The following is a 24,270-nucleotide window of genomic DNA, read 5'->3' as shown; positions in this document are numbered from 1 at the left end:
CTGCCCCCCTCCCCCCCCCCACATTCCCCTCTCCCATGACTGCAGAATACAGCTGAATGTGTAACAAAAAGTGGTTTGGATAACCTTCACTTAGCCTATAAAATCTAAATGATTGCTCCAACCACACCCATAAGACAATGATCTTTGATAAAAGACAAGTTAAATAGAAGCAAAATGGGCATCTCACAAGGACAGAGTGAGTATGGAGAGACTTTTTCATTCCAAGGTATGTCAGCTGGGTTGTAATTGGCTCTAATTAGCACAGTATATTCAACTATAAGAATTCTTTACCCTGAAGCTCAGTGACATTCAAAGATGTGAAATTTCTTCCTACTTTTGAAAACATCAAAGGAAGTGCTTCCAGTCTAGCTTGTACAGCAAATACATCAACAAATATAAAGATTATTGGTCTCTGGCTGGAGTAACTCTTAAAGGGTTAATTGGTCAAACTAGATTTGTCTATACCTAAAAAAAATCTACTACACTATCTAATATTAGTATCTTAATATAATTAAAATACCTACATATATCAACCCCAAATACTAGTTATACTTTCAGAAATATGTAAGAAAAGTGGATTTACAATAAATGTGATCAGAATCAAACTGAAGATTCCTTAATTACCCTTTCACTTGTGTGATGATCCTCATGTCTGTTAAATTCATTCTGGGAAAACTGGATTTTGAAAGGTTGGCTTTGATTGCCTGCAGGTTATAGTGCCTTTTTCTATTTTAATCCTGTTATATGTGTTCATAAAATGTTTTAATCTCTTTGAAAGATGTAATTGATATGTCTGTGCAGCAGAACTCTTGAAATTGTGAAATACCCATGCTGAAGCCTGTTAGTTACTTCTCGTTTTCTGGGCAAAATGATATGCAGTTGAAAAGGCTTCATCATTTTTATCAATACTAATTTGTAGTTGCTTCTAAGTTTTGGTGTTGTGGTGGGTTTTTTGTGTGTGTGGGGGGGTGTTGTTGTGTGTGTTTTTGTGTTTTGTTTTTTTTTTTCCTCCCAAGTTGTGCTATACAACTTCAACAAGAAACACTTTTGAAGATAAGATTAGCAATACTACAGACAAAGCAGTCCAATTTAAAGCAATCATAGAATCGTTATAGTTACATGTCCTTGCTAAAACACATTTATAAACCTGATGGCAGCTTAATGCACTAAATTAAGTGATTTTTGTCCTAATATATGAAAGCTCATTACAAATGAGCTTCCACTAGTAGTCAATTTCCATGCATTGACAACATGATAGAGATGCAGGTCGTGGTTCCAGAAGAAGACATGCAGAAACTGGTTCGTTCTTTGATCTGCTGTGTTGACATGAGGAAAATTTCAGTGGGTGGGGAATCAGCTAACATACCATTTTAGTCAGAGCTCCAGCTGTTTCATCTACTTTGTGTTAGTATTTTTAGAGTTTTATACCACTGGATTACATGGAGTTATTTGGCTTAGATCTGAGGCCACCCAGGTCATACTCACTGTCTTAGGAAGGTAGAAGTAATGCAAATTTTGGAATAAAATAGGAGCGTGCATAGTGTGCAGCGCCAAGTTAAGAAGGTAGCTATTTGCTGCCTAATATTGGGCTCACTTGCCCAAGTCTGCATCTACTCATGCAACCTTCTTTCATCTCTTCAATCCAGATACTCAACTGATTCATGCTAAAAACTAAACAAACTTAAAATTGTGTCTAGTGATGGACTTTTGACAAACCTCGAGGTACTTCTTCATATGTTTTCACTGAGAATGAGAACAACATATTAGATGCAATAATGATCATGTAGAGTGTGTTAAAATTGCTAAGTTGCTAGCTAATGGCATGTTTTGCATGTAAAAATATGGAATGGATTTCAGCTGAAGGAAACCATAAAGGATACAATTTGGAATCATGTTTTCATAGAGAAGGCCTTCAACATTGAGTCTAGCAATTATGTAACTCTACTAACTCTAGTGCTAAATCAAGTCCCTCATCAATGCATCTCTGCCTTTGAAACACTTCCAGGCACAGGGATTCAACCACCTCCCTAGGAAGCCTGTTACAGATTTTGAGAATCCTTTTAGTCAACAAGTTTCTTTTCACATCCAGTCCACACCTCCACTGGCACAACTTGATGCCATTTCTTCTTGTCCTATCACTTGTTACTTGGGACCAACACCTACCTGCCTCCAGCCTCTTCCCAGGGAGTTGTAGAGAGCCAGGTCTCCCTCAGCATCCTTTTCTGCAGGCTAAACAATCCAAGTTTCCTCAGATGCTCCTCACAAGACCTTTTCTCTAGACCTCTTCACTAGCTTCATTGCTCTTCTTGCAGTGAGTGGCTCAGAACTGAAGGCTGTACTCAAGGCGTAACAGTATTCAAGATTCAATGTTTTAGTAGATTAGATCTGCAGAGTTAGAATAGCTTGGCAGTGGAAATTCTGACTGGTTTTAATGTTAGATTCTGTTTTGTTTTTTCATGTTCTGTTTTACAGTGTTATGTGGGAACCAATGGGAGACGGAAAAAAGATTATTTCGCTGGCTGATAATAACATATTATTGTGGGATTTGCAGGAAAGTTCAGACAAAGCTGTGGTAAGAGATTTTTTTAACACATCGTGGCATACTTGAATATGGTACAAACAGCAGCATTCACTGGCACAGAATTTGTCAGTCTTTTAACTGCTCCTTAAATATCTTCTTGTCTTCAGTATGGGTGGGGAAAATGAATTATCTTCCAATTTTCTTGAATATGAGTGTTCAAATGTAGTATTTTGTATGTGTTGCTAATGGTTGGTATTTTCCTTTTTCCAGACTTCCCCTTTCTTACTGGTTTTACAGTGAATAACCTAAAATAATGCTAATCTGATAAATGTGTACCAGAGAAGAATTGGTGATGGGCAGTGCCAAGGGTTGTTGAATTCAGATAATAGGATATTGAGTCGTGTTGGTTAACACCATGCAACCCTCTATTTAGTTTACAACTGTTGTATGCATAAGCATAGTATACATTTCTGTTTATTATGTACGGCTTTGAGTTCTCAGTATTAATTTAATTTAGTCCTATGTTGTCTGTTCAGATTATTTCAGTTGTAGCTAAAACCTTCTTGTCAGGAACATAAGTAAAAAGGTACTAGTGACAGATTTCTGTTTGATTTTGCTACCCCTTACAGAAAATTGAAAAAGTAGGTTTTTTTTATGTCATTATATAGATTGTATTTGGAGCACTTGAAATGGCTCTGTATAGAGCCACTTAGGTCAGTGTCTGTCCCTAAAAATGCAAATTGATCATGTCAAGGACATTGTTATTATTCACTTGATCTGTTGACGCTTCTTGAATGAACTCCTCAGCTCCACTTGTTCAGGCTTACTTTCTTTTCTTGGATGCTACAGAATCACCTTTTTTTTTTTCTTCTTTTTTTTTTTTCTTTCTCCTTTTTGTTTATTCTATTCCATTCTATTCTCATTTGGTTTGAAGAGTCAAGATGTTGTGTCCATCACCTTCTCTGTACCGTCTGACTGTGTCCAAGTAGATGAAGTCTTGAGTTACTGTTTTGCTAGGTTTTGTCTAGTATCAGTGTAATGTAATATGGTGCAATCCTTTGTGTTCATAATTAAGGTCTTTGGGTTCCTTCACCATTTCTTTTTTTCACCTGGAACTCAAATCGGTGTTGTTACCTTCCAAACCCTCTTCAAAGTATCATTAATTCTTATGAAATTGATGAGGGTTTCTGAAGGCAAGAGTCTAGGAGCTTGTCTGTGGTATTATGTCTGCTGGCATTGCATTACTCCTGTGTTAGTCATTACTACTTTTCTAAGGCCTGCATAACACACAGATGGTTTTGGATATGCTTTTTTGTAAACCTCATGAAAAACTACTTCTGTGGATGGTGTTGCTTCCATGCTATAGCTGGTCATGTCTCTTTGAAGTGCTGTTAGACTCCTTAGCGTTTTCCCTTTCTTCTCCTTTCTGTCTTTGGGCTCTTTCTGTCCTCTCTCGCTGAAGTTATTTTTGACTGTTAATTAGTTTTGGTTTTTTCACTGTCACAACCACTTTCTTACAACTCTCAAGTTTTTCCTAATGTTTCTGAAATATGGTTTTCTTTGGGATGCTGCCTAGGGTGTTACCAGTCTCTAGAATTATGTGTGGGAATCTTGTAATGAATGCCAATATTTTTCATCCCCGCCCCCCCCCCATTTTATTGTTCTTGGGATTTATTTACTAAAATATTGCGTGTCACATCTTCCTTTTACTATTTGTTTGCTCAAAACTAACTTCCTCATTTTCATACTACATTTGGGAATGTAAATATGGTTTCCACTTTCTTTTCCTTCTGTTGCTAGAATTGGGATCTGCTTGCCTGCACTGAACAAAACTTTGGTCCTTTATTTGAGGCATCTCCTCTCAGCCTGGGAGCTGCAAGTCACGTTGTCTGATTAGAATTAGCCTGACAAACTTTAAAGTTCCTGATATTTTCAGAGCTTCATTGTAATAAAATTATTGTTGGGTTAATTCTTTGAATTTTCTGGTCAGCATGTCCATGGAAATATTTACTAATCATAATTTAATGTAGTTCTGTGGGATTTCTGCTGTCCTGTGTTTTGTTTTTTAAAATTATTTTCATTTTATGTGGTTTTGTTGCTGTTTTCTTGTTGCATTGTTTTGTTCTTCTATTTATTTATTCCCCCCCCCCCCCCCCCATTTCAGGAGTTTTTGCTAGCTTTATTTCTTCCTTACAGTATTTAATATAGGAATATTTGCCTGTATCTGCATTAAGGCAAACTTCTGCTGTCCTTTTGATAACTTATTTTGTTATTGTTTTGAAGACATTACCTTCTTGGCTGAAACTAATCTTATGCTCACTGCATCATTACCTTTTGCAATTAAATTGCCCATTCTTTGCTGTTTATAATCATTATAATCATTATCTGAACCCAAGAGAAGACCAACCAGTTCATGAGGTGTGGGTAGATTCTGCTGAAATTATGATAGTGTTTCTGTATGCAGACTTCAGATTAGATGTTACCAGGTCACTAGAACTCTTCCTTGCATAAAAGGCAGAATACTTATAATGGCAGATGAGTGCAACACATCAAGGGAGGGAAGGATAAATTTGCCAATCTGACATCCATATAATTTCTCTTTCTTGTGGGCCCCCCCCATATTATGTTAAGAAATAGTACAGGATGCATCTTCTCGTGTACCTGGAATCTCTTATGTGTCAAAATAAAGCAGTGTTGTTTGGTAGTTTGGGGTTTTTTTGTTTATTTTGTTTTGTTAATCTTGTGTCCACTTCCCTGTGCGGTATTTTTCTTTGTATTAATAACCTGGAAGTTGTAGAACACTTTCAGACAGTATTTGTAGTTGAGAAGGAACCATACTGGAGTTTGATCACGGTGTTACATCATTTGTTAATTCATGAACAATTTAGGATCTTGTGTGCTGGGAATTCTACCTTTTAGAGGGGGAAAAAAAATAAACCTGAAACATTTTTGGAAGACAACACATCTTAGGTAGCATAGCCTCTAGTGATGGAAGAGTTGTAATTGCTAGATTGTTAATAGGAATGCTAAATAAATATGATCTTGGTGGAGCTAACAGTCAAAAGTTAGCAAAATACAGAACTGGACATTGGTAGCACGTGCAAGTAGACTTAAGCAATCTTGTATTGCCAGTGTATTTTTCTGTTTATATCAGTTCAAGTTTACTTAAACGGTGTGCACATGTTAGTCTCTTTCATCCTGTCTGCCTGGCTACTTCACAGTTGTATAAATTATATTAATAATTAAAATACAAGTATTTTGATTTTTATTTCTCCCTCTCCCTTTACATATTAAACAGTGAGTTTCAGTAAGTAATTAGAAGTAATTTTCAGCATATGCATCTTCATTTCCCCCCATTTTTAGGTGGAATTGAAGGATTTCTTGCTATACAACTTCAAAGGGAAAGTCAATTACTTTGTACTTTCTCTTTATTAACAGTGGGGCTGCAGAACTGGCGGCTCAATGACACACAAACCTCGGGTTGGAACTGTTAATTCTCACAGGTTGTAGATTTGTGATCTACTACCCACTGCTATTTTAGTAGGCGTGTATATGATGGCATAGGCATAGGGACCATACACTGATACACATTTATTCTTGATGTTATAATTCTGTTCCTACAGATAGAATTTGGCATTTTGACATGGAAAAAGTCTCACACATTTAATTTCATGGATATTTTTGTGTTTATTTGTCTGCTTGAGGCACCTACAGATTTCTGTAGTGTGCCCATATTGTCTATCTACTGCTTCATCAAATGATCCTACACTCTTTCAGTCGAGTACTTCTAATACTTCTGAATGTATTGCAGAAGTTGCTTTCTACAAAGAACTTTGACTTACAAAATCACCTCTAGCTTTTTAATTTTTTTCCTGTTTTTTATCCTAGGGTTTCGGTAGTCTGTTACATGTGGAGCAATAAGCTATCGTGCAAATTTTTTTTGTCTTCAGTGGAGCTGATTTTCTTTCAGTGGTAGCATCTAGAAACATATTGAGCTTTGTTTCATTGTTTTAGCTCTCTAGTTCTGCAGCCTTGGAAGGGAAAGGACAATTAAAATTTACTTCTGGAAGATGGAGTCCACACCACAATTGTACTCAGATTGCAACAGCCAATGATACCACTGTTCGAGGATGGGATACACGAAGCATGAGGTAATGAAAAATTACAGTCTTGTTCTCTAAGAAAGAGAATCTCTTTTGGAGAGAGGCTTTTCACTACTAATGTATCTTTTTATTTTATTTTAAGATTACAAATGAGGTAAAGCTATCACTCACAGAAGGAATGATTTGGCTTGCATAGCTGATCTGTTTGCAATTTATTGAAGTTTTTTCTGTCCTTTCACCTGCCTTGGTGTCGCTTCAGACTTGGATGTTCTAGAATCATGGAAGTGTCTTGGTGGGAAAGTATGTCTAAGTTCAAGTCCAGCTCCAATATTGAGTTTTACTGTACTATGTACTAGTCTCAGGATGATTTGTTCAATGCATAAACATTACCCGAGTGAAGATGTTCTGTAATTCACTCTGAAATTGATTTAACAACAGTCCTAACTATGCTATGAACTGTCTTCTCAACATGCTATTTAAAGGTAGCTTCAATCTCTGAAGGTAATTCACAGGTTAAGTTCACTCATCACTCTTGATTTTACCAGAAAACATATTGGACTATATAAATGTTGCAGCGTGCTAGTGAGATGAAACCACTGAATCTATCAAAATCATAACCCAATCAATTAAAGCTTTGAATATACCTAATAAGGTGTTTTCTCCTCTGCTCACTTATGATTTTGATAAGCAAAGGAGTGATGTTGTGCACATCTGTTGCCATGACTACTAAAACCTGTGCAAGCTTTTTTAAGATACACTTTATCCCCTTAACACATAGTAATTTATCACTAAACTGAGAAGACTGATGTCTTGTAATAATTTTTGTTGCCTTAAAGGGGGATGACTTTAAATTTGGTTCTATGGTTTCTGCCAGTTTGGGAATCTAGCAATAAATCCCTGTTTGCCAGCCTTGTGTGTTTTTGACAAAATGGTTTATTTAATTTAAGAAACAAAAGCTAAAAATAAATATATAATAATTAAAAGTCACCCTGTGTACACTTCTGATCAGGTTTGAAAGTCCTGGTTTTTTGCCTTGTGAAAGGATATACAGAAATCCAGCTTCATCTTTTTCGAGACAGGAAAGAAAGGTCAAAGGAGAGAAGTTTTTTTCAGGCTGATTTTTGTGATGTTTTTATAATCATCCTTTTTTTAACATCTATCATGCACACCTTAAGATTAAGCTTGTGTTTCAAAGCAGAAAATGTTAAATACAGTAGTGCTATAAAGACTGCAACAGGCTCCCCAGGGAGAGGGTTGGATGCCTGTCCCTGGCAATATTTGAAAAGATGTTGAAATGTGGTGCTGAGACATGTTTTAGTCCCAGATTTGGTAGAGATTAGGTAATGGTTGGATTTGGCAGTCTTAAAGGTCTTTTCCAATTGAAATGATTCTGTGATTCTAGATATGGTAAAGTCTGCTTCATGGTCTGTCTCGTTAGAAAAAGCATCTCTATCTTGCATTAAATGAATACTTTCAATAACTTTTATGAAAGAGTTGGGATAAAGGCTCTTCTGGTGAGCACCATTTTATATACAGTGGGCAAGTGGTGTTTCTTTTTCAGCTCTTACACACATCTCCATGAGGGGTGACAGGTGCAATAAAGGAGGAAAAAGGCATTTTATTGCTGCTAGCAACACTCTCCTGAGAATGGTTTTGATGCTGGATATCTGATTAATATCCTGTCCCATGTGACTGCCATAGCTTTCAGGATAGGGTTTCATATAGTCTTAATAAGCTTTGAATCTCTCCTTATGGAGCTATATTGCTTTGTGTCAGGAGGTATCAACAGCAAAAGACTTATCTACCTGGGCTGGACAGGAAACCATGTGTACTCAAGAAATGCAAAGTTTTGGTCAGCCTGTTTTCTGAAGAGAAGTATTTTTCATTTAAGAGAACTAAAAAAGAACATGGGGTGTTGACAAGTTCTGGTGAAGGCTGTAGAGTCAAATCGAAGCAGAACTTTGGTAGATGAGAGGCTTTGAGAACTGGTAAATCAATAGTGGAAACAAAGAAAAACTCAGAGACAAGGTGACAGAACATGATGTTTTGAACAGCAAATGTTTCCAGAGGTGGTCCAGTGTGTGCATGGCTGAGTGCTTTAAGGGACACTGGTAAATAAATAAATGCCAGGTAAGTTCAAAACAGAGCAATAATAAAAAGTTGTGTTCATATCTCCTGCATCCCTTGCATCCCAATTTTTCATTAAGGGAGAACTAGCTATCACAGATACAGAGTTAGCTTAACTGTTTAGGAAATACCTGAAAATATTGTGGCTTTGTAGCAAACGTTTCCTAACGGTTGTCAGAGAGCTGTGCTAGAGTCATCCGAAATGTCTAATTCCTTCTAGCTCCAGATGACCCTAATGCAAACTAGAAACGAGCAAAGTTTCGGAGCAAGCTGAGAAATCTATCCAAGTCACTGTGGTTAACAGCTGGGATTTCCCTAAACTATGCATTAGCAATGGGAACTCTAGGACTGTGGGTGCTGTGGGGATTATGCAAGTTTCCAGGGAAACAGATTCCTGTCAGTGGAGTGCAGTTAGCTCTTTACAGACCATTTAATTTTTTTAATGTGTTTTACAGACAGATATATTGCATAGAAAACGCACATGGACAGCTGGTACGAGACCTAGACTTTAATCCCAATAAGCAATACTACCTGGCTAGCTGTGGAGATGACTGCAAGGTGAAATTCTGGGACACAAGAAATGTCACGGAGCCAGTGAAGACACTAGAGGAGCATTCCCACTGGTAGAACAAATTATCTGCATGCCGCTTTGCGGGTGGATGGCTTCTGTAATTTATGCAGCTAATTATTTTACTGTTGGGGAACAATATGAACTATGTTTGTGCTGTTGTGAACCTTCTTCCCCCCCCAGTCTCCCCCCACCCGGAGGAAATGTTTTAACGTGTTCCTTGTGTGGTTGTGAATGAAGAGTTTAGACTGTTAGTCTAACTGGCAAGAAACTGTTAACATTGTTGGGAGATAAGGTGCACCTTTGAGACCAAGACTTGGGCTTGTAGGGGCTGGCTGGGAAAAAAATTGTGCCCTCCCAACTTGAGCTTGATGTGCAGAAAAGCAGGTGTCATCTATCCTTCTGTTCTCCACTGATTGAAATGTTCAATACTTCAGCTCTGGTCTTTTCCTGCTCTTCAGTGTCCTTACACCAGAATATGCAAATGAATAATTGTATTTTCTCAGACAATATCTTGAGCTTCTATCTACTGCTCTGGCCTGTGTCTGGAGCAAGGAGACAATCTTGTCTGATGTTTGGAGGCTTCAGTGTTTAAGAAAAAAATGGAACAGTTCATGTTTTATAAATTTGGGCTGGAGTAATTCTTGTGAGATAAATCTGGACCCTGAAGCTACTTTGAGATGTGAATTAAGCAGCATTTTTTTTTTTCACCAGAAGATTAAAAGAAGAAGAATAAAACATGAACCATAAGACATTTGGTATTAACTTGATGTGTAAAATGGGAAAATTGAAGAGCAATATAATCCTCCTTTTGTTTTAGTGTCTATTTTAAACTTCACTCTAAGAATGTTGTGAGATTTTTGTTTAACAGGTTATTTCTAACCCACATTTTGCTTTGGGGAAATTTGTTTATAATTAGAACTTAAATCTTTCTGTGACATACTAAGGAATGAAGTGGTGTGTACCCTCAAGGAGTGATACCACTGAATGGTATGTTTTGTTCTTGGGATTTTTCTAAAGAACCTTATTTGTTGAGTTTTAAGGACACTTCATAGAAAACAGATGGTGTGGAAGCTTAAAAGTCAGATGAAGGTGGCAAAAAACAATCTCTGGAATGAGGCATGTCACTTCTGTATGTACTTAAAACATTTCAGTCAAAGATCAGTTTTTACAAAACCACAACATTTAATGTTTGATGCACTACCTTCCAAGAATAGTTTCTTGTTCTTTCTGCTTTCATTTTTAGGGTCTGGAATGTCAGGTACAATCACTCTCATGATCAGCTGATCCTCACAGGAAGCAGTGATAGCAGAGTTATCCTGTCTAATATGGTGTCCATTTCTTCTGAACCCTTTGGACATATGGTAGATGATGATGAACTAAGTGACCAAGAGGACCAGCATCAAGAAGAGAAGTATGATGCTTCCTGAGTTTTATGTGGATGCTTATAGTTTGGGCTTGCTTCATTGTAAGTGGTTAACTTGCTATTTTTTTGCTGACTAGGATTTTTGTGTACAGGCCTGTCAGGTAAGTAGTTCTAATTCATACATCATTCTGCTTTAATTAATCTTGGGTGCAGTACACTCTTTAAAGCTGCTTGGCACAGTCACTGTGTGTTCACTGCAAGGAAGGGGATGGTGATGCTGAAGATCAGTCCTGAAATTCACTGGATCAGTGAAGTCACTTAAGGGGAGCTTTGGATGAAGTCAAGCACATGCACCTATGTGGGCTAAGTGAGAGCTGACAGTCTACTTTTTACTTTTTCTATGTATGTGTTCTAACCTTTGGCAAACATCACCAGTCTAAAGGTGAGCTTCTGCTCACCAAGAGAAAAAAAGTATAAATACTTTTTTTGTTTTTGTAAATTTCTCTTATAATAATGGTGACTGCTATAGAAACCAGCAACTCATCAGACCTACTTCAAGCAAACCAGAAATCTGTTCTTACCACTCTTGGTAGAGGATAGTGCATGATATTACAAGTCTTTGTAAACACCATCCTCTTGAGTGTGCAAAGAAACATTTTGCATTTAATTTTGGAGGCCCATAGGGTTTTTAGGAAAGAGTTAACTTAGATGCTAAAACAATCTATTTTCCCCTCCATTTTAATCTGCTTTCAACTTTTTCATTGTTGTTTTAATCTGTGTACTCCTTTATGAATATATAAATATGTACATGCATATAGAGAATCCTATAGATCTAGTGTGGGCTGAGGCTTTCTAATTTTGTGACCAGCTTATATGGTCATCTTTAGCACACTCTTTCATTACAGAGTGAAGATAATGATTCTGAAACATGTGAAATACTTTGAGACCTACAGGCTTTAGTCTGTAATTTTCTGTTCCTTGCTGCTGTGAATATCCATGTTCTACATTTCTGCATTGAGCAGTTGGTTTGTTACTTCTGTTATTTATTTATTTATTTAAACCACAAAGCTATCTTCAATGAAGCAGGCACATTTCTTTCTGAACTTTAAGTTTGTTTTTAAATGAAGAATGGTCAGATGAGATGAGGGACAAGAACTTACACAAAAAAAATCCAATTACTCAGCTCTTTCAGTTAAAATTCCATTAAATTTTAGCTAAATAAAGTTAAGCTTACATCTCTAGTTGCATCTTTAAGGTTGCTCTTGCACCTTTATTTTATTAATAAAGATGTAGTTTTACTCCAGATGATTTGGCTTCACATAAAGGACTTTGAAACCCTTTTTTAATATTTTATGAGGAACCTGTCCCACATACAGAAATGTTAATTCTAAGTGTACAAGATGTTTCTAGAAGCAATAGGGGATGTATGTGCCTGGAAAATCAAAGTGTGTTGAATTCAGCACCTAGAAAATTGCTCACATCAATGGTATGTACTTGCATTCTAGAAAATAACTGACCTACAGCATTTTAAACTTAAGTCTTTTGGTTCCTTACCTTTGATTCTTCTATTCTGTTCTGAATGGAAGAGAAATGCAAGGGAGAAAGACACTTTTTTTTTATATATATGGTGGGAATATATTAATATAAATAACATCGCAAGTAAATAGTGTGCTTAACAAATGTTGTTATCTGGAGTTCTGAATTTCTGTTGGCTGTAAACTATGCAAATTGCTTAATTAAAACACAAGTGATTGTTTCTGCAATAGGAAATTTCGAAGCCAAGACACTGCAAACCAATACAACAAATATCATGCATGCAAACCACATCATGAAGGACTTGTATAGTAATGATGTAGAGCCCTTACCTGTTCCCAGAGGTTACAAGAGTATCAACACTGCATTTGCTTGCTAAATACATGCTTTTCAGCTGCTAATCTATTCTCTGTAAAACTGGGAAAGCACACTGGCTTTTGTAACATTTGCTGAGTACTGTGAAAGTTGGTTGGCTTTTTTTTTTTCCTTCCCTCTTCCTCTGAGATACACATTGAGCTGGAATGTTGTTTGCAAGGTGCACACCAGCCTTAAATTGTTTTCAGATCAATGTCTGTTTAGTTCTGAATGCACCACTGAAGCAGGGTGTAACACCTGTTGGGAATACTTCTTAGTCAATCACTGGTGCTAAATACTTAGGCTTCAGTACCCCTTTTCTTCCTGGAGACCTCTCTGAGGAATCCACAGCATTCTGTGGGTCCTGTCTCTTCTGTAAAACCCAAGGGTTTTTTTGTATGGTTTGGCAAAGTGTTTGGGGCAAGGGGTGGTGTGAATTTTCTGGTTTCTGCTTGGGTATGTCCTACACTTTCTTGAAAGCGTTAATATCTCTGGAGGACATCTGGTTTGCTTTTAATAGCACACAAGTCTTGGTAATGTCTTCTTCTGGTGTACCTTGAAATATACCAGGAAGAGCAGGTGTCTATACAACTAGTATCTCTAGCCAGTCACCCTCAGGATGAGTGACCAAATCTCACTCAAAAGAAGGTTGAAATATCAAGAGGGAAGAAGGAAAAAGGCTCTTTCCTCATGGACTATTTTCTCATGGTCTGTAGAAAATAACTAGTAAAAAGTACTCTGTGGATTATATGGAAAATGAAGACTTTGTACTAGTTGTATTTTAAAAGTGTTTTTCGCCTCTTCTCCCCCCCAATTAGCAAAACCACCTTTATTTGCCTTGTAGTACTATTCTACGGAGCTGAGAGTTTTGATAACGTTAATATATTTTGGACTAAACTTTCTAATTTTGTTTCTTGGATGGGGACAAAAGCATGAAATATGTCAGTTTAACTCTTGTTCAGCCATGTAGAACTGTGCTGTAGAACAGGGAGTCTACCCACATGTTTATTCTTGACAGATTTTCTGTAGTGACTGCCTACTTCTTAAGGTTCATAGCCAAAAAAATAATTATTTGGAAATAACTTTCTTTACTCAGTCATGTATCTTTGTTTAAAATAATAGACCACAAACTATAAGTTGCTGTATTTGATCCTTACTAAAGAATTATTCTTTGAAGTTTCTCTTTTTATCTGTTTGTCCATGTGGTGGACTTTGGGTGAAGTATAGGAACATCTTCAGCAATAGAATAGAATAGAATAGACTGGGTTGGAAGAGACCTTCAAGATCATCACGTCCAACCCATCAACCAATCCAACCCACCTAAACAACTAACCCATGGCACCAAGCACCCCATCAAGTCTCCTCCTGAAAACCTCCAATGATGGTGACTCCACCACCTCCCCAGGCAGCCCATTCCAATGGGCAATCACTCTCTCTGTATAGAACTTCTTCCTCATATCCAACCTAAACCTCCCTGGTGCAGCCTGAGACTGTGTCCTCTCGTTCTGATACTGGACCAGAGAGAATGGCCTCTTTGTAAGAAGAGATTTTCTTCAAAGTTTTTTCTGTGGGAGATGGTGGGTTTTGGTGGTTTTGTTTGTTTGGTTTGGGTGTGGTGTGGGTTTTTGTGTTTTTTGGTTTTTTTTTAAATAGCAATATGGTTTGGAGCTTTTTGAATAAGCAAATTGCATGGTTTCACAATAATGCACCCAAACTGTGTGATCTAACATAACACCTTTGTGTGCACCTGTGACTTCAGGGGAATGAATTGTCAGCACTGATACTTTGAAAAGGATTTGGCAAACCTTCCTGATAAGACAGGCTTTCAGGGCATTTTCACACAGCTGTCAAGAGATTTTGCTTGTGGTATTTGTGGCCTGGAGATATCTAGAAATCATAGGATTATGCTATAGAATCAACTATTAAAACAAATTAAGTAGTTTCTGTTTTGGGAATAGTAATATTCAGGATTTGGATGTGTAGGAAGTGGACCAAATCTTGTTCAGCAACACTTTCCAATACCTAGACTATTTTGCTTTGAAAATGTCTATTCCCCTCCTCATGTTATTTCTTTCCTTAACCCCTCATAGAACCATGAAATCATTTTGTTTGGAAAAGACCTAAAGACCTCTAAGGTCACGAAGTCCAGCTGTCAGCCCCACACCACCATGGCGATTAAATCATGTCCTGCCATGTCTACATGCTTTTTGAATGCCTCCAGGGATGGTGACTTCACCACCTCCCTGGGCAGCCTGTTAATGCTTACAATATTATGACTAGCCAATTATAATATATGAAAAATTGTGTTTCAGTATAAAGATCGTTGAATTATCTTTTCCTTAAGAGTGAAAAAGGAAGCAGTGTGTTGTCTAATCTTACCAGAAACAAAACCTTAGCAGTCACTAAGTTTTCTCCTGCAGTTAAAGGGAAAGGACATCCATGGGACCTATCCTGGAATCCAGTTGCATGCTTTTCATGATTCATTTTGGATGCTGCAGTACAAGCTGCTGCTTTATTGAATCACATCTATTTCATAGTAATTTTTAGATTAAAGAGGATTTAATTTTGACACTGATAAGGAATTAATGATTTTTTTTTTTGCAAGTCTGAAAAACGTTTTACTGAATGTTGTGGTGACAAAACAGAACTGCAAGCACTGCAAACCTAAGTGGTTGTTAGCATGAGAGGTAATTGGAAATAACAGCTCTCTACATGAAAACAATTATCCAGGGCTTAACAGGCTTCTCTCTCAAGTCTGTAACACAATTAACCTCAAAGTTATCTAGCAAAATGAAAGCCCTTCTCCTTCCAGAGGAGAAGCTTGTAGACTTGTGCAATGTGAATAAGACTACAAAGGGAAAGCAGTCCAGTTTCAGCTCTCTGTGGCACAAGTCTTCAAGTTACGTAGAATGTAGGTAGAGATTAGACATTTCTTACTATGAGTTCTTGATGACATTAGAGTTAGGTGCTGTGTTAGTTGATGCAAGGCAAGAGCATAGAAAAGGATGGAAAAGGGTATGTTAGACTGGCCAGGAAAAGGATAAACTAAAGGAACTTTTTAAGAGGCAGGGAAATTTCAGACTAGGAAGAAAATAGCATGCTAAACTTCACAAGTGATGACTAAGTATGCTTGTCAAATATAGTTTGGTCAGGCTGCCCTATCAAGGGATCAGTAGGCCAAGCACCTACACTGAACTATCTGTAGAACAGCAACTACATTTGTACACCTCTGAGCTTCTACTTTTTATGTAAAAATGGAAGTCTCTGTGTTTTGGCAGCAACCTGAATTAAGTATCTTGAAGTAGCACAGAAAAAGTTTATCTCGTATTCACCTCTGCACAGGTACTCTTCCTCTTTCTGAACTTCCTAACTGGTGAAATTTTTAAGGTTCTGAACATTCCTCCCTTCTAAAACCTGCCAAAGATCTGCTGACTGTTGCAGTGTCCAGGCCACTTTAAATGCTTTCCACATCGGTGTCTGGTGTTACGCATCTAACTTAAGGCAACAAATAACCTGGACGTTGTCATCGGGAGTTGCCAACTACGAAATGGAAAGCTTCTGAGATAAGAACAATGCACATAAAAGTCTAGCAGCGTTCTTTTAATCAGCGATGCATCAAGAATAGGGTATTAGGAAAAACATGCTCATCAGTGCTATGATGTGTTAGACTCTGATTACTTATGGTGTATTAAGGAGAAATTGTAGCAATTGATAAAAACAGAAGGATAATTAAAATATCTAAATAGATAAAAACATCTTAAGATAAATACACTTTCCACTATCTGCTGTGACTGAAATATTCTTTTACTGTAGATTCTGTTTATGTATATATACACGTTGGGTTTTTTTGGTCAAGGTATTTGTTGCCTTGCTTAAGTAAATGTTAGTGTCATAGCTGCTAAATCTGTAACTTCTCACATTGACCGTATTATGTTTAATATCTGGGGATTTAGGAGAGTCTGAGTTGATTCTTTCAGAAATAAAAATGTGCAAAATTTCACAGAGTAAATAGTTTGTTGTGAGACTCAAACGGAACAATTGAGTGTCCTCGCTCCATATAGATTCAAAAATGGTATCCTCAGCCTGCTCTTGGGATTGCCAAAAAGACCACACCCATAGCCAAAATGCAGACAAGTCTCCAAGAGATTCCCATTGTCACCAAAAAGACCCCATCATAACCACCCTTATTCCATCTGCTCTTTTAAAATTACTTTGAATAGTCTTTCACAAACATGAAGTAAACTCTGTTCTTTATTCCACCAGCAGAATCCCGGTCTCATTACCCATGACATAATCTAAAGGCTAATCTGTTTTCATTCATTGTGCTTGTAAAGGATGCTTGTGAACAGTTTCTTTTGGATTTTCTGTGTTATTCCTGAGATGCAGATTGTGGTGAAATTATGGTTTTCCATCCTGATTATCTAGTATAGTATCTAGCTCTTTTACACCAAGTTATCACTACCATAAGGATTTTCTCAGATTCTCAATACTTGTCTCAAAGCTATGCCATTCTTATGCACAAGTAGTCTGCACAAAATACTATCGTAGATCTGTGCTATTTAAAACAAAACCCCACCAAAAGCTGGATTCTTGTGGCCTGAAGAACCACATGGAATCATAGAATGCACTGGGTTGAAAGAAACTTCAGGAGGTTTTCTAGTCCAGCCTCCCTACAGTCTGCAGGGACATCCCCAACTGGATTAGGTTGCTAAGAGCCCTGTGAACCCTGACCTTGAGTGCCTTGAAGGATAAGGCCTCTGCCACCTCCTTGGGCAACCTGGTGTGATCTTCCACCTCTCTCATAGTGAAGAACTTCTTCCTAATATCCAATCTAAATCTGCCCTTCTCTAGTTTAAAACCATTGCCCCTTGTCCTAGTGCTACATGCCCTTCTAAACAGTCCCTCCCCAGCTTTCCCATAGGCGCCCTTTAGGTACTGGAAGGCAGCTATAAAGTCTCCCTGGAGCTTTCTCTTCTCCAGGCTGAACAAACCCCAAGTCTATTAGCCTGTCTTCATAGGAGAGGTGCTCCAACCCTCTGATAATTATTGTGGCCCTCCTCTGGACGCTCTCTATCAGGTCCATGTCCTTTTTCTGTTGAATAACGTGCTTTCTTCTTCTGGTGCACAATTTCTTTCTTACAAGAGAAGAGATTTAGTGTCTAGACAATAATAGACAATAAAAAAAGACAGTTAAAAATTGTAGTTCCAAATGGAAATGCCAAACAGAAGTTCATCTGCAGGCTTCTTTCCTGAATGCTCAGTCCCCTATGACTTCTGTAAATTAAATTAGATGAGCTGTGTTATTTAAATGGAACACTGAAACAACTCAGAGCATACAGAAAATAGTATAATCTAGAAGTGTATTTGTCCTTGTTTACCCAACCTTTGGTTAACTGAGACTCCTGGTTAACTGAAAGTCGGTCGTGTCCCCTGACAGCCATGTGTACTGTGCATTACTGCCCTGCTTCTCCAGAGAGACATCTGAAACCTTCAGAATAATGGAGTTGTGGGTAAGTGGGTGAGCACTGTGTGGAGCACATTGCTGTCTGGGGACATGACCAACTTTCGCTTAACCAGGCATGTCAGTTAACAGGAAGTTAGAAAAACACATTGGAGGAGATGAAGTGTCTGTGTGTGTGTATGTGTTTATTAGCTCTCTGCTGTTAGGTGGTTTGTGTCAAAGTACATATTCAGGAGAAGTGCAAAACAAGCCTGCTCTTTGCCATTAACCAGAGGCTGTGTGTTGGTTGTACTGTGACCTTTTTTTTTTCTTCTTTTTTCCCCTTCTGGTTGACCTTAAAGGTAGTGTAAGAAAATGATGAAAGTCCTTGAAACTAAACACCTTAAGCTATTCTGTAGTGTCAGACTGATTTTGGTTTCTTTCTCAAATTCAATTGAATTTTATTTGCAGTGTTAGATTAGACATTAGAAAGAAATTCTTTACTCTGAGGGCAGTAAGACACTGGAGCAGGTTGCCCGTGAGATGCCCCTCCCTGGAAATGTTTAAGACCAGGCTGGATGAGACTTCGAGCAACCTGTTCTAGTGGGAGGTGTTCCAGCCCATTGCAGGGGGGTTAGAACTAGATGATCTTTATAATCCCTTCCAACTGAAGACAGTAGTGACTAGCAATAGAACAAGGGGCAGTGAGCACAAACTAGAGCACAGGATGTTTCGCTTGAACATAAGGGAAAATTTCTTTCCTTTGAGGGTGCCTGAGCACTGGACCAGGCTGCCCAGAGAAGTTGTGGAGTCTCCTTCTCTGGAGAATTTCAAACCCCGCCAGGACAGGACCCTGTGCAACCTGCTCTGGGTGACCCTGCTTTAGCAGTGGGGTGGACTAGATGATCTCCAGAAGTCCTTTTCAGCCCCCCCATTCTTTGTGCTTTCAGAGTGCAGCAGTTCAGGACATATACAGCCAAAGCAAACACCTCATTTTTGTAGCCACATCTGTTTAAATGGTTGAGTAGCATTCACAAGGCTCTTTGGCTTTGCTTTGCCTTGGGAGGATTGCAGCTGTAACGCAAGGCTGTTTCTGGGAGGCAGGGGGATGTTTCTGAAAGGCTGACTGATTCCTGTTGGTCAGAGGTGATTCTCTGTGGGTGAGGGAGCTCTAAGGTCATCCTCTGAAAATTCACCTACCCTGTAGCTACAGAATAATGTGCTGTGGTGTTGCAGTGAGAGGAAAGACTGCCTCTGTGAGTGGAGGGCAGCAGGGCAGAGCAGAATCAATGATTCTTGGGTGGTTTGAATTTCAGAGAATTGCCTGAATCTGTTTTTAAATATTTGCAATTCAAAAGAGAATCTCTGTCTGTGATGATGTAGGTGACCAGGAGCTTGGGTGTTGCAGTGGCAGGTGAAATGTGCAACAGTAGGTGGAGAATCCAGTCTTGTAACTAGAAATAGGAGATGTTCAGAGTAGTGCTTCCATCTCCCTTCCATTACCCTGCAGAGAATGGCTCTGGGATGGCAACACCAGAAAGACTGATTTAAGAACTGCAACTTCTTGGCTATCTCCACATCTCTGATTATATGTTACTTTAAGAAATTAATAACAACAGGGCCAAGGAGGGAGTAGAGCACAGTGAGAGAAAAGATGTTGCAAAAAATGTGTTTAAGTGCATTTAGACCATACTCTGTGGTTTGTTTGAGAGAGAGATGCTTAGTTTAGGTTCAGAGAGACTGAAATGCACTGAGGTTGAGAATAAGAGACACTTTGTCCTTGCATATGGGTTTTTTAGTACTGACTTGACTCTGCTGCGTCATCTGACACTTAGGTGCCTGCAGACATCTGGTATTGAATATTTCCTTTGAGGCTACTACTGCATTGTATACTTGAAATGGGAGTTTGCATATCTAGATGTTAGTAACACTTAAATACTGCCTTTTAAATCAAGTGTGTTCACAGATCCCTTACTTTTTTTCTTGTTGTGTGTGTCTGTTTTCAATTTTAGGATTAAAGAGCCCCTTCAGGACAGTGTAATAGCAACTTATGAAGAACATGAAGACAGTGTTTATGCAGTTGAATGGTCCTCAGCAGATCCGTGGCTTTTTGCCTCTCTAAGTTATGATGGAAGACTTGTTATCAACAGGGTTCCCAGAGCTCTTAAATATCACATACTGTTATAATTTATTTAGATTATGATGAAGGTGTTACCTTGATGTACACATTTGGTATTTTTTTCAGAGTTGTGGTGGTGGGGTGGTTTTTGTTTGTTTGTTTTTTTCCTTTCAGGATCTATGTATTTTGAAGCATAACGTTAACATTTTGTTATTAATGTCTGTACTAATATAGACAATTTGTCTTTCACATTTGCCTTGGAAAACTGTGATGCATTTTCTGAAGGTTATGTGAATTAGGTGATTTTTTTTTTTTGGGTGAAGGACTAATCACTTTTTGTATTATAAAGTTTTCTGGGTCTATTGAGTACTTGCCATACTCTTATTACTTCAGATTTATGCAAATATAATGGATTACGGAGATGTTATGCTAATCCAAAACTGGGACAATGTAGGGTGCATGTAGCAGAAGTTGTCTGCTTTTTTACAAGGATAATATTTTACCTTTCTGATAGAAGCAGCCTTCAGCAATTAGCTGGGGCCACATTCTGCTAATACTCTGGCCATTCTTTAGTGTTCATAAATACATGGTCTAATAGGCTTTCTTCATTCAGTCTAATATTTTTAAACCCTTTTTCTCCTATTTTGCATATCTTAAGAAGAAATGTTGATTGTGAAGGTGAAATGCTCAAAATGTTATTTTCCATTTAAGCATTACAGTAATTTCAACAAAGTTCTATCCTGTAATTTACAAATTAAATGCAATTTTGAGCTCTGTGTTGTTATTGAAAACAATATTAGTTTTTACTGAAGTGGCATATATACTCATGTAGTGTATTATCCCACATTTGTAGAATTTAGCTATGCTGTAGTATATTTTGAGGGACTCTGGAGCTATGCCATTGTTAACCTGAAAAATCTCTTTAATTTTTGGAAGTAGTCTCTCTTATCCTTTTGGCTCTGTGCCATTCTGCAGCATGCTGCAATGATGTAGCAGGCTTTTAGCTAAGCACAAAATATCCTTTGCTGTATCCCTGCTCCCCTTTGCTGTAGGTAGCCATACGGGGCCTAAGTGTTGGTAGCTGTCTTGTTGACAAATGCTGAGACCAGACAGATGCTGCCCTATAGGAGAATGTGCAGGAGACTTGAACTGTTAGGTGGAGGGCATGGTGGAACATGCCTGTGTGTACTGACATCCCTCCTTCCCCTTGCACAGCTTGAAGAGAACTTTCCTGCTTGTTCTTTGTGCAGTCAGACAAACCTCAGCATTCATTATTTCCAGTTGCCTTTTCAACACTCTTATTTCCCATTAACTTCAGAGCCTGGGTTTGTGTGGCAGTATTGGTTGTGGTGACATTGTGTAAGGCCACGCTGAAGAAACAGCAATGAACTTGGGATGGAAAGATCAATACCAGCCTCTTCCTGTGATTCCTCCTGTTGCTATGGCAACCGTGAGTGTTAATGTTGAGGGACAGCCTGCTGCTCACCTCCTCTTGTCCTTACCCACTCGCAGATCGAAACATGTCCAGAAGTGATTTGTTGTGTACACACAGCTGTTTCTGTGAGAGTCTGGCTGAATGCTATAACCCAAAACATCCAGAATAGATGAAAGCTGGATTCTGCTTCTGGCTTTCTTAAAGAGCTTGTTTGGAAGAATTCATGGGTTTGAAGTAACCTAATTAAATCATCTGCCCTATTGCTTGTATTTGGGTGGTGATGGTGCCTGTCTGCTCCAGAATGAATGCTTCGTCGGGGATTCACTTGGGCTGGTTTCTGCGCTAAGATTTTAAACTTGTGCTGTTTCAGATTGTCTCAATATGTAATTAGGCATGAGCTATTCACCTGTGAAATGTAAAAGAAATAATATTACATTTTCCAAATCAGTAGTGCCTCAGTTGTCTGAATATCAAAACTCTTGCGCTTCAGCTTAAGATTCATATCATCATTTTGGTTGAAAAAGACCTTTAAGACCATCAAGTCCAACCGTTCTGTAACTCTGCTAATGCTGGTGCTAAACCATGTCCCTCAGCACCTCTTGTCCTATTGCTTGTCACTGGGAAGAGGAGACCAGTACCTGCCTCACACAACCTTGTGTACAGCACTTTTACATGTGCAGCTTTCAGTCTTTGTACAACACCCTGCCCTCTCACCCCCCAAAACCAGAAACCAACAACAAACCCTGCAGCTTAAAAACTTTAAAACATTCTTCACAAGAGCAATAAAAGTCTAATGAAGCATTGCTGTCTGCTAATGCACATGGCTCACACTGTGAAGGTAACAGGAAATTATGTAAAGGTATGTGGGATTTGATTTGATTTTTAGCGTGTAATAAATTTGGGACAAATTTCAGACTAATTTTTAAGTGGCTGTATTTTCTTTAATATTGTAAATTTACACAGGCTGGAAAGCTCTGTAAACAGTAACATGAAATACTTTGTTTTCTTTTAGCTTTGTCAAGTGTATGTATCATTCCATGGGGAAGAATATAGGGGATGAACAATGGAAAGGGAGGGAGTAGCAGGTCAAATTTCAATGGAACATATTAGAGTAGACTCAAGAGAGCAGGAAAGGGTCAGCGTTTAATCATTTTCTGCTCTCTGAATCAGGATCTGAGCTACAGGTACAGCACTGGCAGCAATATGGAAATGACCTTCAGAAAGGGAAAGCTTTTGACAAGATTTCATCCCAGGCTGTTAGAGAAAGCAAGCTGCTGTAGGATAAGAGGAAAGGTTCAAAGATGGTTAAATAACTGATTCAAAGATAAATAGAAAGCAGGATTCACGTGTCATGGCAAAAAGAAATTACCAATGAAGTCTGCAAAAATCTGTGCCTGGGCTTCATGTTTTGGATAAAGGGCTGCACAGAGACATGTCAAAGTTCTGCAGATACTGTTCAGAGTAGTAAAGATGACTGAAGAATTACAGAAGGGCCTCAGTTCGGAGTGGCTGGGTGATAAAACAGTAGATGAAATTCAGTGCAGGAAATGTGAAGCCATGGATATGGGGTAAAAGAGTCGTTTTACTTAACTCCTGGGGACCAATATATGGCTATTACTTGAAAGTAGTGTCTTAAGAGTTTCCTGCATCTTTAAAAGCATCAATTTAATAGAGGTGAAATTTTTTACGTGTTGGGAATTACTGCAATTCAAATAGAGGAGAAAATAAAATATTGTAAATCCATTCAACAATGTATTTATAAGTCTCTGCTGTGTATACTCTTGAAAATGGTTGTAGCTCTGGCTTCTTCCATCTCAAACCCAATGCAGTAAAACTAGGAACAATTTTAGAGGAGAGTGACAGAAATGATGAATAGCATGCAACACCTGTATGAGGGTAACTAAATAGACTGAAAGGCAGATGGTTGAGAGGGAATGATAAAAGTCCATAAAATCACAAGTGGCAGAGGGAGAGGATTAATAGGGAGTCATTGTTCACTGTCTCTCCTGATAAGCAGAACTAGAGATTATTAAATGGTACCTGCATGTGGTAGCTCAAAGCATATGAAATGAGGTGGTTTCTACAGGCATGAAGGTAAGCTATGGCCCTCCTCCTTAACACGTACCCTCTCCACCCACAAAAGAAACAAAATCTCATTAATGTTAAAGTTTACATGACTTGAAAGTAACTGAACCAGTTCTTGACCAATGAATTCATGAAAGGCAGCTAAATATAAAGGCAGCATCCCTGGCTTAGAAAATCCTTTTGAACCATGAATTGCTGCACACTACAAAGAGCGCTGGTAGTGAATCCCTGTGTGCCTGTCCATTCTTTACTTACCTCCCTGGACAGGTGCTATTTGCCAGTGAAGATAGAAAATAGGAGTTACTATTTTTAACTTATTCTCTAAAGCTTTATTTCTAGTGCTGAGACAGCGCATCGCTCCTGCCTGTTTCTCTCTAGCAACTGTTGCTGTAGTTGCAAGTTGTGTTTTTGGGGATTTCAGAAAACACTCATGTCTCAGACGAATTTCTTACTGAATCCCAGTATTATTTCTGGAAACTATCTTGTTGCAAACACTCCTTGGCACTGAGACTATGGAAGCAGGCAGATTTCTGTACAGCAAGGAGTCTGTCACTGCTTTGGAAATTCAAAGCATGAATTCTAACCAATCTCCGAGCACTGGGTTGTTTTTATTGTCTCA

General features: G+C 38.4%; 1 protein-coding gene across 1 annotated transcript in view; it reads left to right on the top strand.

Annotated features, from left to right (window-relative positions):
- EIPR1 (EARP complex and GARP complex interacting protein 1) overlaps window positions 1-20,443 on the top strand; it is a 59,464-nt gene extending 39,021 nt beyond the window's left edge. The window contains exons 5-9 of the mRNA XM_009902085.2: window positions 2,473-2,572; window positions 6,536-6,672; window positions 9,207-9,374; window positions 10,566-10,733; window positions 20,025-20,443. Coding sequence (XP_009900387.1) covers window positions 2,473-2,572; window positions 6,536-6,672; window positions 9,207-9,374; window positions 10,566-10,733; window positions 20,025-20,199 — 748 coding nt within the window. The 3' untranslated portion in view covers window positions 20,200-20,443. The remainder of the gene's footprint in view (window positions 1-2,472; window positions 2,573-6,535; window positions 6,673-9,206; window positions 9,375-10,565; window positions 10,734-20,024) is intronic.
- Window positions 20,444-24,270: the final 3,827 nt, after the last annotated feature.

Source organism: Dryobates pubescens, chromosome 3, assembly GCF_014839835.1.
Source record: "Dryobates pubescens isolate bDryPub1 chromosome 3, bDryPub1.pri, whole genome shotgun sequence".
NCBI classification, from domain to species: Eukaryota; Metazoa; Chordata; class Aves; order Piciformes; family Picidae; genus Dryobates; species Dryobates pubescens.
This window is presented reverse-complemented; position numbering and strand designations above follow the sequence as displayed.